We start from the raw sequence: 15,136 nt of genomic DNA on the forward strand, positions 1-15,136 counted from the left end.
TTCCTTCACACGGTAGTATGCTTGTCGGCGGTGTTTGCGAATTTTCAGAAATGCCATTCATCCGATCTGTGTTTACAGGTTAGAAACACACCTGTCCCGTTTATTTTTAGTCCATTCAGTCGCAATAATGTCGCGTGCTTGCCGGTGGATCGGTTCGTCTGCCATTTAAACCCTCGGGAAAGGATCGAATACCAAGGTGTTCGCAACGAAGGAGCCTTAATGATCGATTATTTACCATGGCCTCAAATGAGAGTAAACGATGATGAAGTTGACAATGCTCGAATGCTCCAACAGAGATATCGCTCCGCGCAGTGGCGTGAATTGCGATGTATCGATTGTTATGCCATTTAAATCTACGGAAAAGGGTCGATAAATAGGGTGTTCGCAGCGAACAACTTAATAATCGATTCTTTAATATAGGTTTGAATGGCATAACAATCGATACATCGCAATTCACGCCACGCCACTGGCTCCGCGGATGCATCAACTACGTGACATTCTGCTGTGCTAAGGTAAAACGTCGTATGAACCCTCGTCAGTTGCCAAATTTCCTTTGATCAAAAACGAATTTACAGGAAAACTTGTGAAAATTTTCCGTCCAATTTTTCAGAGAATTTTCTTTGTAATTAGATCTATATCATTTGCAAATATGAAGATAAAATATTCATAACTTTGTACGAAAATAGACATTTTATGGGAGGAAATTAGGCAACTCTCGAGTGTTCATATGGCGTTTTTCCTTAGCATGCAGCATTGGGCTCTAAATAATTCTTTCCCCGTTGATCAAGAATAAGAACTTTATTTTTTTTTTTTTTTTTTTAAATTAATTTCCACGTGTGTTTCTGAACTCCTATTAGCGGCAATGTCTTCCCTGCTGATTCGCGTGTTGGGTGTTTGCATCTATGACGGCGCTTCACGCTACCAACCTCCAAGTTACATAGTCTGTCGTATTTGCACTTCACCGTGTGCGTGTCACCAGCAAACGGATCAGCTGTGTAAGTTTAGAATCACGTTCATTTTTCCGTAAAGTTTGAATGGATCAACTGTTCACGTCATAGAATCAGAGACAGTATTCGCACGGCTATATTCCCCACATTCCCCTAAAATTTACTTTCGGAAGTCAACGCCCAGAGGAAATTACGTAAGTTGGATGCAGTTCCCAGCGTATTTGCATATCGACAATTATGCTCGGTAATTAAAATCCCAGTGTACTGCAGAGTAGAATGCTGCCGTGCTGAGAAAAAAATGCCCCATGAACCTTTAGGCGTTGGCAAATTTCCATTTATAAAACTCGAATTTCCTGGTAAACTTGTGAAAATTTTTCTTCCCAAATTTTCAGATAATGTCGTTTGCAATTTCACCTAAAGTTCCTGAAAATTTCTTGGAAAAATATTCATAGTTTTCCTCAGAAATAACCATTTTATTAAAGGAAATTTGGCAACTCTCGAATGTTCATACGGCGTTCTTCCGTAGCATGGCAGAATGGTTCTCTATATATTTTAAATTAATTTCCCATTGCATGCTGGTTAGATATAGATCTTTAAACCGAAGAAAGTATTGCAAGACTTTCGTATAGAAAAAATGAGAAAACCCCAAATTATAATTTTACAATAAACTTCATTATTCACTTTAATTTATTTTAATATTAAAGTGTATAGCATCATGGCCCTGCGACATTTTGGCGCAAAAATATGAAAAAATTGAATAAGATACATCAGATATCAGCTTGTGTACCAGCGTTTCATTACCTCTTCACAGTTCCATTCTCAGAATCCACCGACAGTTAATTATACTATTATCTTCCCGTAAATCGTAACCGGAGTTGCCACATCGCCTTCTGAGTTTTTGATCGAGCATGATAATTCAATTGATTTCACGTGAGTCTGTTGACTCATGCGAAAGACTCAATGACGAAGTTCAACGACTAGTTTCACGTTTATTTATTCATTTTTTTTTTTCGATTTTAATTTTTAATTTTTAACTTTAGATAATTTATCAGTAGTTGAATTCAAAACTACTCCTGACACATTTTTTGTTCAAAATACGACTGGATGCGTTTCCTTTCACACATATGTATTTTTCTTAGCGCTCTTTGGAGCTTTGCGACACCTAGCCTCCTAAGTCTCCTACCCTCCCAAAACCCCTCAAGGAGTTGACACTCCCTCAGTTCCTCGAAAACCCCCTCCTGTCGCCACCCTTTCGCTGGGCGACGGGAGTCTCCTTCGTCTCCTCCCAGGAGGAACCCAATCAAGAATCTTGTGTGACAGCTTTTTCTCCGTCATCCTGTAAACATGACCATATCAGACAAACTGTTCGGTCATGATATCGTACACGATGTCATTTTTTTCTACTTTTCGGGGATCATGGCCGAGTAGGGTCTATTCCAGCAGATCTACTCGTCAGCTCCGAGAAAATTTGACACGACTACCGGGATTCGGACCTGGGACCTATTTACCTAGAGTCAGACGCGTTGACCACCAAGCCAACCTGGCTGGCATTATTGTAGGTCAAATACTTGTGGGTCAAAAATACTGTCAGTAAACATTTTTGTAGGTCAAATGTCTGTAGGTCAAAAGGCGTAGGTCAGGTGGACGTATTTCTATCAAACGGAACTAAGCGCCATATGGGGAGGAAGGGAAAAGGGGACTTGGATTGGCGGGTGTTGTGGAACGCGATGCTCGTTCCGTCCTATACTCGCAATGCTTTTCCATGGCGCTCAGTCCCGTTTGACAGAACGCGCTATTCGGGATCATAAAATCCTCAAAAGAAACTCAAATTGGACGTACTTCTATCAAACGGACCTAAGCGCCATAGGGGGAGAAAAGGAGAGGGGGGCTTGGATTGGCGGGTTTTGCAGAACGCTATGCTCGCTCCTCCTATACTCGCAATGCTTTTCCGTGGCGCTTAGGTCCGTTTGACAGAACGCGCTATTCGGGATTATAAAATCCTCAAAAGGAACTCAAATTGATACTATAGTATCTATATTACTATAGTACTAGATTACTTAGTCTACTAATATTACTTCCAAAGATAGTCAAATGGACGTATTTCTATCAAACGGAACTAAGCGCCAATTTGAGTTCCCTTTGAGGAATTAAGAATCTCGGATAGCGCGTTTTGTCAAAAGGACCTAAGCGCCATGGAAAAGCATTGCGAGTATAGGACGGAATGAGCCGGACGCCAGATTCCGCCGCCCATCCAAGCCTCCCTCCACCTTCCTCCCCCTATGGCGCTTAGGTCCGTTTGATAGAAATACGTCCAATTGGCGCTTAGTTCCGTTTACCAGAAATACGTCTAAGTGTCCCGCAGGCAATGCAATATTCCTGTAGGTGAAACATTTCGATACTTTTGAGCCGGCAACGCGGCGCCCAAAACGAGAACCTCGATACCATTTCAATAACCACCAAACCATGACCATGAGCGCGACCATGGCTGGAGCCAATAGGCATGACCATGCTTCCCATGTCCCAGGATCCGGCGAAGATGATATTTCCCAGTCGGGAACCACCAGCACGCCCGAATCCTCGCGCCTTATCTCGTTCTGCGTCGGGGGCCACCGCTTGATAAGACGCTTTTCGGGGCCGACCCCCCCCCCATCCCCCCCCCCTCGGGTAATTGAGTTCGGGTTTTGATTATCATGCCCACGCGCTGCCGAAATTTTTAAAGGCGGGTGATTATTCTCACCTCTTTATTTCTCACGTCCCGGGCCGCGCGCACACACACACGCGCGCTCGCGGCGGCTCGTGCGAGTCTATTGTTCTGAGGACTCAGATTCTATTTGAATATCCTTTTAAACGACGCTTTTTTCGCTCCCGTTCCCTCCGCGCGGGACTCGTGAGTGCGGCGCGGGGATTCCGTACTTTGTCAACAAGTCGTTTTCAAATAGACGGCGCGTAAGTTGGTGGATCGTGGTTTATTTTACTGTTCAGTGTCAATGTCACCGCTGTGAAGTGTACTTTTTTTATGCGAGGAGTACTCGTGCTTTAATGGCTGCGCATTTTTTTCGAAAAAGAGTCTGATTTTGAAAAATTTGTCGTCTGTAGGTACGTATATTCTAGTGTAAGTTTGCATATGACAGCTTTTAGTTTACCATCTGGGTTACATTTTGCAATGAGGGACGACTATTTGGACTGAGTTAAGCAGAAAGGAACCAACCCACATTTTGGAAAAAATTGAATTATGAGTGGTTTTGAACTCGACCACTGCTCTACTATCTATCGCCAAAAATTCAAGGTTTTTGTTGTGGCAAATTTTGCAGAAATTGAACTTGAAGTTTATCGTTTACATTGAGTCTTATGCAGGAGCCAATTAACTTTAAACCTCTTATTCTCAGTTCGATCCCGATGAGGCTTGGTTCCTTTCTGTTTAACTCCGTCCATTTCTGTCACCGCTGTGAAGTGTACTTTTTTTATTCGAGGAATACTCGTGCTTATATGGCTGCGCATTTTTTTTTTCAAAAAAGAGTCTAATTTTGAAAAATTTGTCGTCTGTAGGTACGTATATTCTGGTGTAACTTTGCATATCGCAGCTTACTATCTGGGCTACATTTTGCAATGAGGGACGACTATTTCTGTCATCGGTGTGAAGTGTACTTTTTTATGCCAGGAATACGCGTGCTTTTATGGCTATGCATTTTTTTCGAAAAAGAGTCTAATTTTGAAAAAATTGTCGTCTGTAGGTACGTATATTCTGGTGTAAGTTTGCATATCGCAACTATTAGTTTACCATCTGGGTTACATTTTGCAATAAGGGACGACTATTTCTGTCACCGGGGTGAAGTGACCTTTTTTCATTCGAGGAATACTCGTGCTTTAATGGCTGTGCACTTTTTTTCAAAAAAGAGTCAATTTTGAAAAATTGTCGTCTGTAGGTACGTATATTCTGGTGTAAGTTTGCATATCGCAACTATTAGTTTACCATCTGGGTTACATTTTGCAATAAGGGACGACTATTTCTGTCACCGGTGTGAAGTGTGCTTTTTTAATTCCAGGAATATGCGTGCTTTCAGGGCCGTGCATTTTTTCGAAAAAGAGTAATTTTGAAAAATTTATCGTCTGTAGGTATTTATATTCTAGTGTAACTTTGCATACCGTATCTATTAGTTTACCACCTCGATTACATTTTGTAATAAGAGACGACTATTTCTGTCACCGGTGTGAAGTGTGCTTTTTTAATTCCAGGAATATGCGTGCTTTCAGGGCCGTGCATTTTTTCGAAAAAGAGTAATTTTGAAAAATTTATCGTCTGTAGGTATTTATATTCTAGTGTAACTTTGCATACCGTATCTATTAGTTTACCACCTCGATTACATTTTGTAATAAGAGACGACTATTTCTGGCCCATTCTATAGAAACAACATACATGTCATTGATTTCGCTGTTTAGATATGTGCTTTAATGGGAGAGTCAGAGATAGTGGTTCCATATTGCAAAATGTTATCCATCTATGGCATGATGTTACGTATTCGCAACAGCTCATTTTTTGGTTTTTGAAAGTTTAATATTTTTCCTGTGGCTCGATTTTGCAAATTTTTCTCAAAGTTTTCTTCTTGGAAAAAATAATTACCACAATTTTGAAATTTTAAGAAAAACATTGTAAGACTCTTTGTTCTTACAAAAGCACCAGGATCGAATACTCAAAATTAATTTATTCTAAAGAGGATGAAGTAGCAATAATGAACTAATAACACTTGAAAAAACGTATCTTTGAAATAATTTTTTAATTCTCTTCTCCTAAAATGTTCCTCTAAAATTTAAAATATGTGTTGGAATGTATAAGCATTTGCTATTTTTTATGCTTTAAAAATGTAACACATCTAAGCTTATATGCTATTCGTTCATCACGTATATTACCGTATTATGATTTAATCTCAAAACACCAAAAACATTCAGCGTGCGCTGTCAAAAATAAATTATGCAGCCATGCACCTGCGGAGTCGGAAGAAACATTGCTCCCAATATGCCTATGGAAGATTTCAAGTCCAATCTACGTTTGTAGTTGTAATTACACTATTTAAAATCTTGCAGTAGAATCCAGAGTGCATAGTCTACTCCGGAGCCAATTCGGCCCGATAAGTTAGTGATTTGATGAAAGGTCGTTTTTACAGTGCATCTTTTTAGAACGTCTTGCCTTTTTAACTCTTACATCAATAGTTTAATGTCGAAAAGCATCTCATTTAAATTTGGGAAAAATCAGTTCAAATGCATTTTGGAGGTTTCTATATTTAAGATTCAATGAGTAGAAACCATTCTGCCTTGCTAAAGGAGAGTGTCGTATGAAAATTTGGATGTTGCCAAAATTCTTTGGATAAAATTCGAAAAAACCTAGAAAGTTGATATTTAACCTTTGGAGATTCATTTATATGCGAATACTCATACGTTGTTCATTCCTCGGACGACAACAATCGTGTGCAAAGAAGGTGATCTTATCAACTCTTTTCAGGAGACAATATAGATTTATTTCTTTCAACATACACGTATTATGCAGTGATCAGTGACGATTTTATGAGGGTACAAGTACCAATAGGAACGTTTTATGAGTCATAAATTTTAAGCACTGCCAGATATTTTCTGCAACTAGGAAAAATAAATGGCACGTTTATGATCACCTACCCACTCAAAATGTTACTAGTAAGAGCCTGAGACGAGGAGCACTGTTAAACTTGCTATTGATCCCCCAAGAAAAACCAGCGCTGTTTTGAAATGTGTAATATTGTTTGTTCTGTGAAAGACGGAAGTGGCATTTCCAAAATTCACATATTCACAACGCAGGTTTATGAATTTTGACAGTGGCGAAGAAATAGAGCAACTATCGCAGTAATTAAGTGATTATCAACCTAAAACAAACTGCCTAATTACCTGCGGTAATGAGTGGTGTGTGTGAGGTCAAAAATATCGTTTTGGGTGTTTCAATATCTACCGTGCAACATGTTTTAATGTTGATGACGGATCCGAATTATCATTAGTTTAGATGGCGGATTAATCGATAAATCGCAAAGCACGCCACGCCACGCCACTGATTTTGGGCGATCTACCGGAGCAATTTTCGCGATTTTTTGGTAAAATAAAAAGTTCGAGCGTCTATATTCCCGCAAAAATACGGTCAGCCTTGCAGAGGTGGATCTAGCGATTTGGCAACACCGAATTCCCTCCATTTAAACCTATTATGTTAAATAATCGATTCTTGTCGGAGCACCTGGTCCCTCCAAGAATCGATACATTTCCATGGGTTCAAATTGAGAAAAGCAGTGTTGCCAATATGCTGGATCCACTAATGCATCCTTGGGTAAGTCAGTCTAGGAATGAATGATTGGAGAAGGAAAACTGAGTGACTGGAAGTGGATTCATGAAAAAAAGGTCAAAGTTCACAATTCGAGTGGAATGCTTTCGGAAATGGAAATTTCATGTAGATAACTTTTTTTGCGTAGGAGCGTTCGACTGTTTCCAAAAGAGAGGTCATGCGCAACATCACCATCTGCTTGTACACAATTATCCATGCAGAAGTAAGCAGAATTAGGCCAAATTTTGCACATTTGTACGCAAAGAGGCATTGCCATTTAGAGCTTATAAACCCGATTGGACTGGTTATAGGAAAAGAATTAGAAATTTAAGGTGTATAGGTCGGTCTATATCAGTAAAATCTAACTGCAGCCCTGAAAAGTTGCGTCTACAAAGCGCAATGCCAGGCTAAACAAGGCCCAGTAACTTTCCTCAAAAATTGAAGAAAGCAAACATAAAAAAGTGACAAATTTTACGAATCGCTCAGAAAATACAAGTGTTTCAATCAGAACCACTGTCAACCACTTGTTTCTTATAAATTATGAAACATTTTAGAGAGTTTACTGAATTTTGGTGACGGTATAAGACCGACTACTAGTCTATAATATTTGGGGGGCGGGGAGGTTGGCTGTGTTTCATGAATAAATGTTTAGTCAGCATAATCCTCAATGCTAAAATTCTGCTAAAATTCTGGTAAAAACTTTAAAACTTTAACTGGTTTTAGTGGTGGCTAATACTTTAACTGGAGAAATTTCTATGAGGGGGGGAAAAAAAACTTTTTTATCCGAGAAGTGAAACTTATTTTGACTCGAAAACCACTCTTATGCTTGGAAGTGGTGCAAACTTGAGAGACCCTGTATTTTTATAAACAATATCTAAAAAAAGTCTTCCATATCTGACTGCATAAGGTTGTATCCATTTAATCCTTTGTTTCAGGGTTTAAACTCTAACTGCAAGTGGTTGCATTTGCCTTCCAGATTAGTCCCAGCCTTTAAGCCGTACTTCCTCCGACGGATAAGTGCCAAAATCACCCATCTAGTCGAAAACCTCGATAATCTTTCGTGATGGTCTCAAATATCTGGGCCGCTTTGATATGTGTAGTGTTTGTAGTGACACGAGCAGCCGCCACCTATAATCAAAAACGCCCGCACATTATATACATTTTAGCCGATGATTTGGTAAGTATTACGCAAAAAGATAAGCACAAACGGACTGGAATAAATGAAACAGAAACCAGGTCACGTTTTGGGAAAAAAATTGAGTTGGAATAGTTGTTGAACGAAACCAGCTGCACATTTTTTGCCTGTCAAGAATAAAAAAAAAAAAAAAAAAAAAAAAAAAGTCACACATTTATTTTGAATTTAGAAACAAAGTGTATAATTTCATTGTGAAAGTTCGCTTAACACTAATAAAAAAAAAAAAAAAAAAAAAAGAATAAAAGTTACATTTTTTTTTAAAAAAAATTCAATTTGAAAACAGATGTTAGGGATGAACTCTCATCCATAACATTAAAATTATTGTAATTCTTACGTGCACTCTCTTACTCATATGATTCATTGTAGAGAGACGCGTTTCGGAGTAATTACAACTCTCATCACTTCATCAGCCGTTCTCGAACCGCCGCACAACGGATCGAGTCAATTAGAGAGATCGGACATGAAATTTTTGACTAAAATTGCGAATTTTGGTGTTTGATTCATCTTATTTTAAATTAAAAGGGGTGCTTTTAGAAGAAAATTTTATGAGGAAACCAATGGAACCTCTTTTAAAATACCGAAGTTTTGTATAAACAGAGTTAAAAGCTTTTAGAGTTTCCAAATTTTGTCCGATTTCTCTTATTGACTCTATCCACTGTGCGCCGATGATGGTTTGCGGGCGGCTGATGATGGAGGTGTAATTACTCCGAAACGGGTTCCTAAATGATGAACCTATGTGCAAGAAACAAAGACATAAAAACGGAGCACTAAAAGCAAAAAATGAAGCTTCTAGAGCTTCTTTTCAATCACCTCTACTATTGGCTAGAGGATTGGCGGCGAAATCGGGACAAGTTTGAATTCAAATGTAGGGCGGGTACTAATAAATAAAATTGCGGAAACAAAGTATTTTAGGTTGATTTTTGCCCAAATTCAGGTACACACTTATATTTTTTTAACTTTTGGTTAGTTTCAGTCCGTCGTCGACCGATTAATTTCATTTGGGAGTAACGTTGATCTAGAACTGTAACGGCCTGTTTGAACCTGCTGAACCACCATGAGCAGAAGAAAAAGTAACTTTATCTGAGATTACTGCCTGTTACCGAGCAAAAGTAGGTGTATTATATTAGGACGCAGACCGAACTTTCTTAGTATATTCGTTTTAGGAATTTAAAATACGTTTCAAAGAAGAAATGTGCAAAAATCAAGAGGACAAGTTCAAATCAAATTTCCGTTTGCCGCCATGGATTCCCGCGCTCATTTACACACTCACACAAGCGCGCAGCGCCGAACCTAGCTTCACTTTTTCCCCGTGCTTTTAGATACGAGCGCTCCGTCTTTATGTCTTTGGCAAGAAAGCACGCATAGGAATTTTATTCGTTTTAGGAATTGACTTGCACATTCCCAGTATACATTTTTCAGTAAGTCTCATCTACGGAAAAAAAGGGGTTGGGGTTCAGTCCCAACTGTTGGATTCTATGGAAATTTCCAATGAAATGTGGTAGTGCCCCAATAAATTAGGTTACTAACCAAAATGTTGCGGTACAAACAGAATGAATTGGAAATGTCCACATCATCCAACAATTTGGGGTAGTGTTACAATTTTAGGAGATCACTCCCAACCCTTTTCCCCGTGTCTTCAACATTTAGTATTATGAAGAAATGAAACGCCAACCCTGCTTTAGCGCAGTTTGCACTTGATTTGACTTGGTTCCTTCCTGTAAACTCTTTCCAAATGACCAATTTGTGAAAGTTGAGTTATTCGCATCTGAACCATTTTTAAACTCATGTAACTGGATTTTGTTGATTTATAAAAAGGATTCCATTTTTCAGTGTGCGTGCAAAATCATGGTGTGTGCAAAATCATACTGTCATAGCTGTTCGGTGAAAGTGTTCTACTACCCTTTTACCGCACTGTCTAAAAGTCTCAATTTCCTATTCTCAAACTTTGATCAACTTAATTTTGATTTTGAGTTAGATTTTTGGGACTTTTCGTCACATAGCTGCGACAAAACGGCGTAAATACGCGTACAGATAAGCACGGGAAAGTATCGAATTCCACATTTGCACCAGTTGCGAGGCGTGAATGATCGATTTTCGATACAAAGCCACGATAAAGAATCGATTATTGCATGAGGTGTTCATTGCGGATACCATGAATATCGATCCTTTTCCATAAGTTTAAATGGCATTTCGATCGATATATCGCAAATCACGTTACGCCACTGATATGGACGCTAGGACGTCCTCTTCACGGAAGGTGATTAAGTCCTAGTGTAAAAAGGGTGACGATTTTTTACGTCAAACTATAGGAAAATCAACTCCTTTTTGAGTACTTCAGCTTTCTCATGATTTCTCTTTCAATTAGCGTGCGCTTTCTCTTTCCTCTGATCCTGTCACGAATGAATGGTAGCACGGATAAAGAGTTAAACGTATTTTTTGAAGACATCTGCGCCAGTGGCGAGACGTGAATGATCGATAATCGATATTTCCCAATTTGAGGCTATGGTATAGAATCGATTATTAAGGTGATCGTTGCGGACACCCTGTTTTTCGATCCTTTTCCATAGGTTCAAATGGCAGATCAATCGATTTATCGCAAAGCACGCACGCACGCTACGCCACTGATTAGCTTTGAGTGAACAAATTGTCTTATGGTGTCATTTAAAGAATGAATACGAGTATACTGTAGTGTTCATTTTTACGCCCTGTCATTTAAACCCTCAGTTCATTTGCATCATAAGCTCACACGTAATTTGTCTACTTACAAAGTTTTTCTTCTTCTTCTGCTTCTTTTTCTTCTTTCTTTTCCTTCCCATCCTCCTCCTCCTATCAATGTGGATTAAGTCCTGTCCATCCAGCCATCATTTCCGCCGGGAAATATTTTATTATGTACTCTGACGGACATTCTTTGAATAACATTGCATTTTTCATAAAACCACAAACTTATTCATTTTTCTTCAGTTCGGTATGTAGAATGTAGCCAAGTGCTAGACATAATGTAAAATTTTTTGGAAAACTTACATTTTATTGATAAAATTCGACCGAAAATTTTCGAAGCAAGCGCTTCATCGTCAGGTCTTTCAGGTTTCAGGTTTTGGTTAATTGTTATCAATTGTTACTACTGTCTGAAATAAAGTTACCTACGACCATTGTAATTGATACTTCGTGACCCTGACGATGAAGCGCTTGATCGAAAAGCTTCGGTCAAATTTTATCAATAAAATGTAAGTTTTCAAAAAAAAAATGTTACATTATTACTAGCACTTGGCTACATTCCACATACCGATATTTTTCAGTGTACCACCTTTTGGACATTGTCTTCATAATACAATGTTTGCTGAACTTGGTTTCTTTAATTATCCTTCAAATACTAAATATCCTTCAGAGGTTTTCTTGTTAGCATAAAAGGAAAGCCCGTAAACGCAATAACGCTTCATTCACCGTTAGCGTTGAAAAATCCGAAATCCATAACTCACGATTAATTTCAATCGCGTGGAAATTGATGCTTTTGACATCCGAACGAGTTAAATTTAGCGGAAGCAGTAATTTCCCTATTTAATTTTCACCGGTTAAATGAACGAGAGTCAATATTTAGCTGCCGAAATCTGTCGGATTTTTTCGCATAGCCGCGTTTTTACAGCAATGCAGAGAGGGTAAAAGGCCTATTAACTCACATATTACGCAAGCTTTTTGTTGACATAAAGTGACGTGATTCGTTGAGCGATGACAGAGAAAATTATAACCCTTAAATTGATATAAAATGTAATCATCGCATATTGATGGGTGGTATATTTACTTTTCTCGCTGTGAGTGCCGTAAAAAAAAGGTCGAAAAATTTTCCAGTTCCAATATCAAGCCTCTGATGAACGTTTTTTGCCAAAAAAAAAGGAAAAAAAGGAAAATGACGCAGTAAACACGAGGCTTTACATTTTATTGGGTATTTCCTGAAAACAACGTAAGGGACGTCCACTTAAATTTGAATAAAGTGCAACGAAGTTGCTGAAAATTTAAAGGGCATTTGAACATATATTTGAGATTTGAAAAAAAAAATGAAAAATGTAAAGCAAATATTCATTTTTTTTTCAATTTTACAACTTTCAAAACACACTTTGTGAAATAAGCAGTCATTTCTTTCAGTCTACCTTCATTTTGATAGCTACGTTTTTCGAGAACATGGAAGTCGGCATTGTCTTCTAATTATCTTGAATTATTCATCAGAATGAGAAAATAAAATCCGTTTTAAGAATCGAGTGGCTTAGGTATGCAAAATATCTATATCATGCCAGTGGTGTATATTTTCAGGGGTGGAATGATGTGGGATACCATGGCTCGAACGCAATTCAGACCCCAAACATTGATGCTCTTGCTTACGATGGCATCATTCTTGACAAGTTTTACGTCAATCCTCTCTGCACACCATCCAGAGCCGCCTTGATGACCGGCAAATATCCAATCCGAACAGGTGATAGACAAATTATAGAAATATCTCCATACAGTGGTGAAGAAGAATTGACAAGAATTGACAATTGAAGAAATGTTACATTATCATGGAAAAAAGTATGGATATACAAATCTGCGTAATGCGTCAGGTGCTCGGGTATTCACATGAAAATTCTGATCGAGAAATATTTTGAAAGAATTCTAGAAGAATCAAAGTGAATACTGCAAATTATTTTGTTAATTTTCCGATTGCTTGAGAAATACTTTCCGAGTCATTTCAAACTGGATTGCATTTCGCAGAAAGGAACCAGGAGCTTTGCAATGTTGCTAAGATTGTGCAAATTCCTTTTTCTTGGAAGAAAACCTGCTTATCCATTAACAGTTTCTATTTTACTTGCCAAAAACTGTAAGTTTTAGAAAAAAATAACATGTGAATTTCATATTTTTTCATTATTTCAGTAATTTTATTGCAAAGGATGATGTCGCACAACTTTAGCATCATTGCAATGCTTCTGATTCCTTTTGCGAAATGCAATCCAACTAATCTCCAAACAATTTTGTACAACCTAAAAACCGAACAACCCGAAAGCATGATTCAGTTTCCAGGCATTTGTGGAAAAACATTATATCAATAATTGTAGAAATTATTAAATGACTGTTCGACCTTCAAATGCATCATTTAACCTAAATCTAATTCAAAAATTTATACCTCTGGGGTTGATGACTTATTTTTGCATTTTCTGTGCAGGTATGCAGCACTTCGTTTTGTACGGTGCAGAACCTCGTGGGCTACCATTGAGGGAAAGACTCCTGCCAGAGTACCTCAGAGATCTTGGTTACGTGAACCATTTAGTAGGCAAGTGGCATCTTGGCCACTACAAAAGGAAATATACACCTCTGTATAGAGGTTTCCATTCCCACCTCGGCTTTTGGACAGGTCGACATGATTTCTTCGATCATACTGCTTGCGAAAATGTAAGGCACTGCTCGACCTTTTTTGCAGATTGAGAATGTTTGGTGGAGTATTGAATGAAAGATTAAAATAAATTAATATTTTCAACAAAATTTAAAAGAGAGTAGATAAACGCAAGGTTCTGAGGGAAAATTCTACAAAAACGGATGGAAAATGTTGCGAAAATGAAAAACATCTCCTCCTTAGTCTTGTACTAATACCCATGAGAGCTCAAAATGTTTTTCTCAAATTGAAATTTGTGAACTTTTTGGTCTTGTCTTTCCAGCAAAAATAGTGCGGACCCAACTCTCACTGGAAAAAAAGTAGCTTGAAACAAATCAAAATCAGCTTGAAGCAAGCTGGAAAAAATCTTAAAGCCGCCAAGCAACGTATAGCTTGACATAAGCATGGCCGTGCTGCTTGAAATTAGCTACTCGGCGGAATCTTAATTATTTTTCGTTTAATGCTCGGATCCAATACTAAATACTGAAAGTTTTATTCATTTTTCATAAAATTCCGTAATGTAGGGATAAAACGTTGCTGATTCTTCGACATGGATCATGTTGAAGTCCTCGTGCGTTGCCGCGGGTTTTGTTCTCGGTTTGCAGCACTGTTAAAATGCGCGGCTTTTGGAGATATCCTGGAATGACTTGAGAATGTAGGAATGTATAACTTAATGCCCGTGTCGAAAATGAAGGCGAAGTGGTTACAATCCAATGGAAACTTAATTCAAGAAGTTGGATGCAAACTTAATTTAAGTCTAATTTTTTCAGCTATTTCCAAGATTCGTGTCATGCTTGAAACCAGGATTCTTGAATCGAGTATACAGTATCTTGAATCAAGAAACAACTTCTTGGAATCAGCAGCCATGGTGGCTTGATGTAAGACTCAGCAGGTTTGACTCAAGATTTTTGTGCTGCTTAAATCAAGCTAGCAGGTGATCCAAGCTATGAGGTAGCTGCAAATAAGAATCTCGAATCTTGAATTTAGCAATTAATTGCTTGTTTTAAGACAAAAATTCTTGAATCAAGCTGATTATTTCTCAAGATTCCGAGACGGCTTGGCCGTAGCAGTCTATTTTTTTCCAGTGTATTTTATCACCTTGTCACGACAATTTGGGCCACGTTTCTTAGCGTTTTTCATACGGAAAAAAGTAAATTGCTGATTTAAAAATTTTGTAGTCAAGAAAATTGACTGCAATGTTCTAATGTAGATTTTACAATAAAAAATGCTACTGTGACCAACTCTGTAGTTAAAGTAGCTTTCCACTA

General features: G+C 38.2%; 1 protein-coding gene across 7 annotated transcripts in view; it reads left to right on the forward strand.

Moving 5' to 3' along the window:
- Positions 1-855: 855 nt before the first annotated feature.
- LOC109037766 (arylsulfatase B) overlaps positions 856-15,136 on the forward strand; it is a 29,086-nt gene continuing 14,805 nt past the window's right edge. The window contains exons 1-4 of one of the 7 annotated variants that reach the window (XM_019052591.2): positions 856-995; positions 8,214-8,455; positions 12,776-12,935; positions 13,662-13,888. In XM_019052591.2, coding sequence (XP_018908136.2) covers positions 8,342-8,455; positions 12,776-12,935; positions 13,662-13,888 — 501 coding nt within the window. In that variant the 5' untranslated portion in view covers positions 856-995; positions 8,214-8,341. The other 6 variants (XM_072304101.1, XM_072304098.1, XM_019052593.2 and 3 more) reach the window with 6 other exon arrangements.

This window comes from Bemisia tabaci, chromosome 9 (genome assembly GCF_918797505.1).
Source record: "Bemisia tabaci chromosome 9, PGI_BMITA_v3".
In the NCBI taxonomy this organism is placed as follows: Eukaryota; Metazoa; Arthropoda; class Insecta; order Hemiptera; family Aleyrodidae; genus Bemisia; species Bemisia tabaci.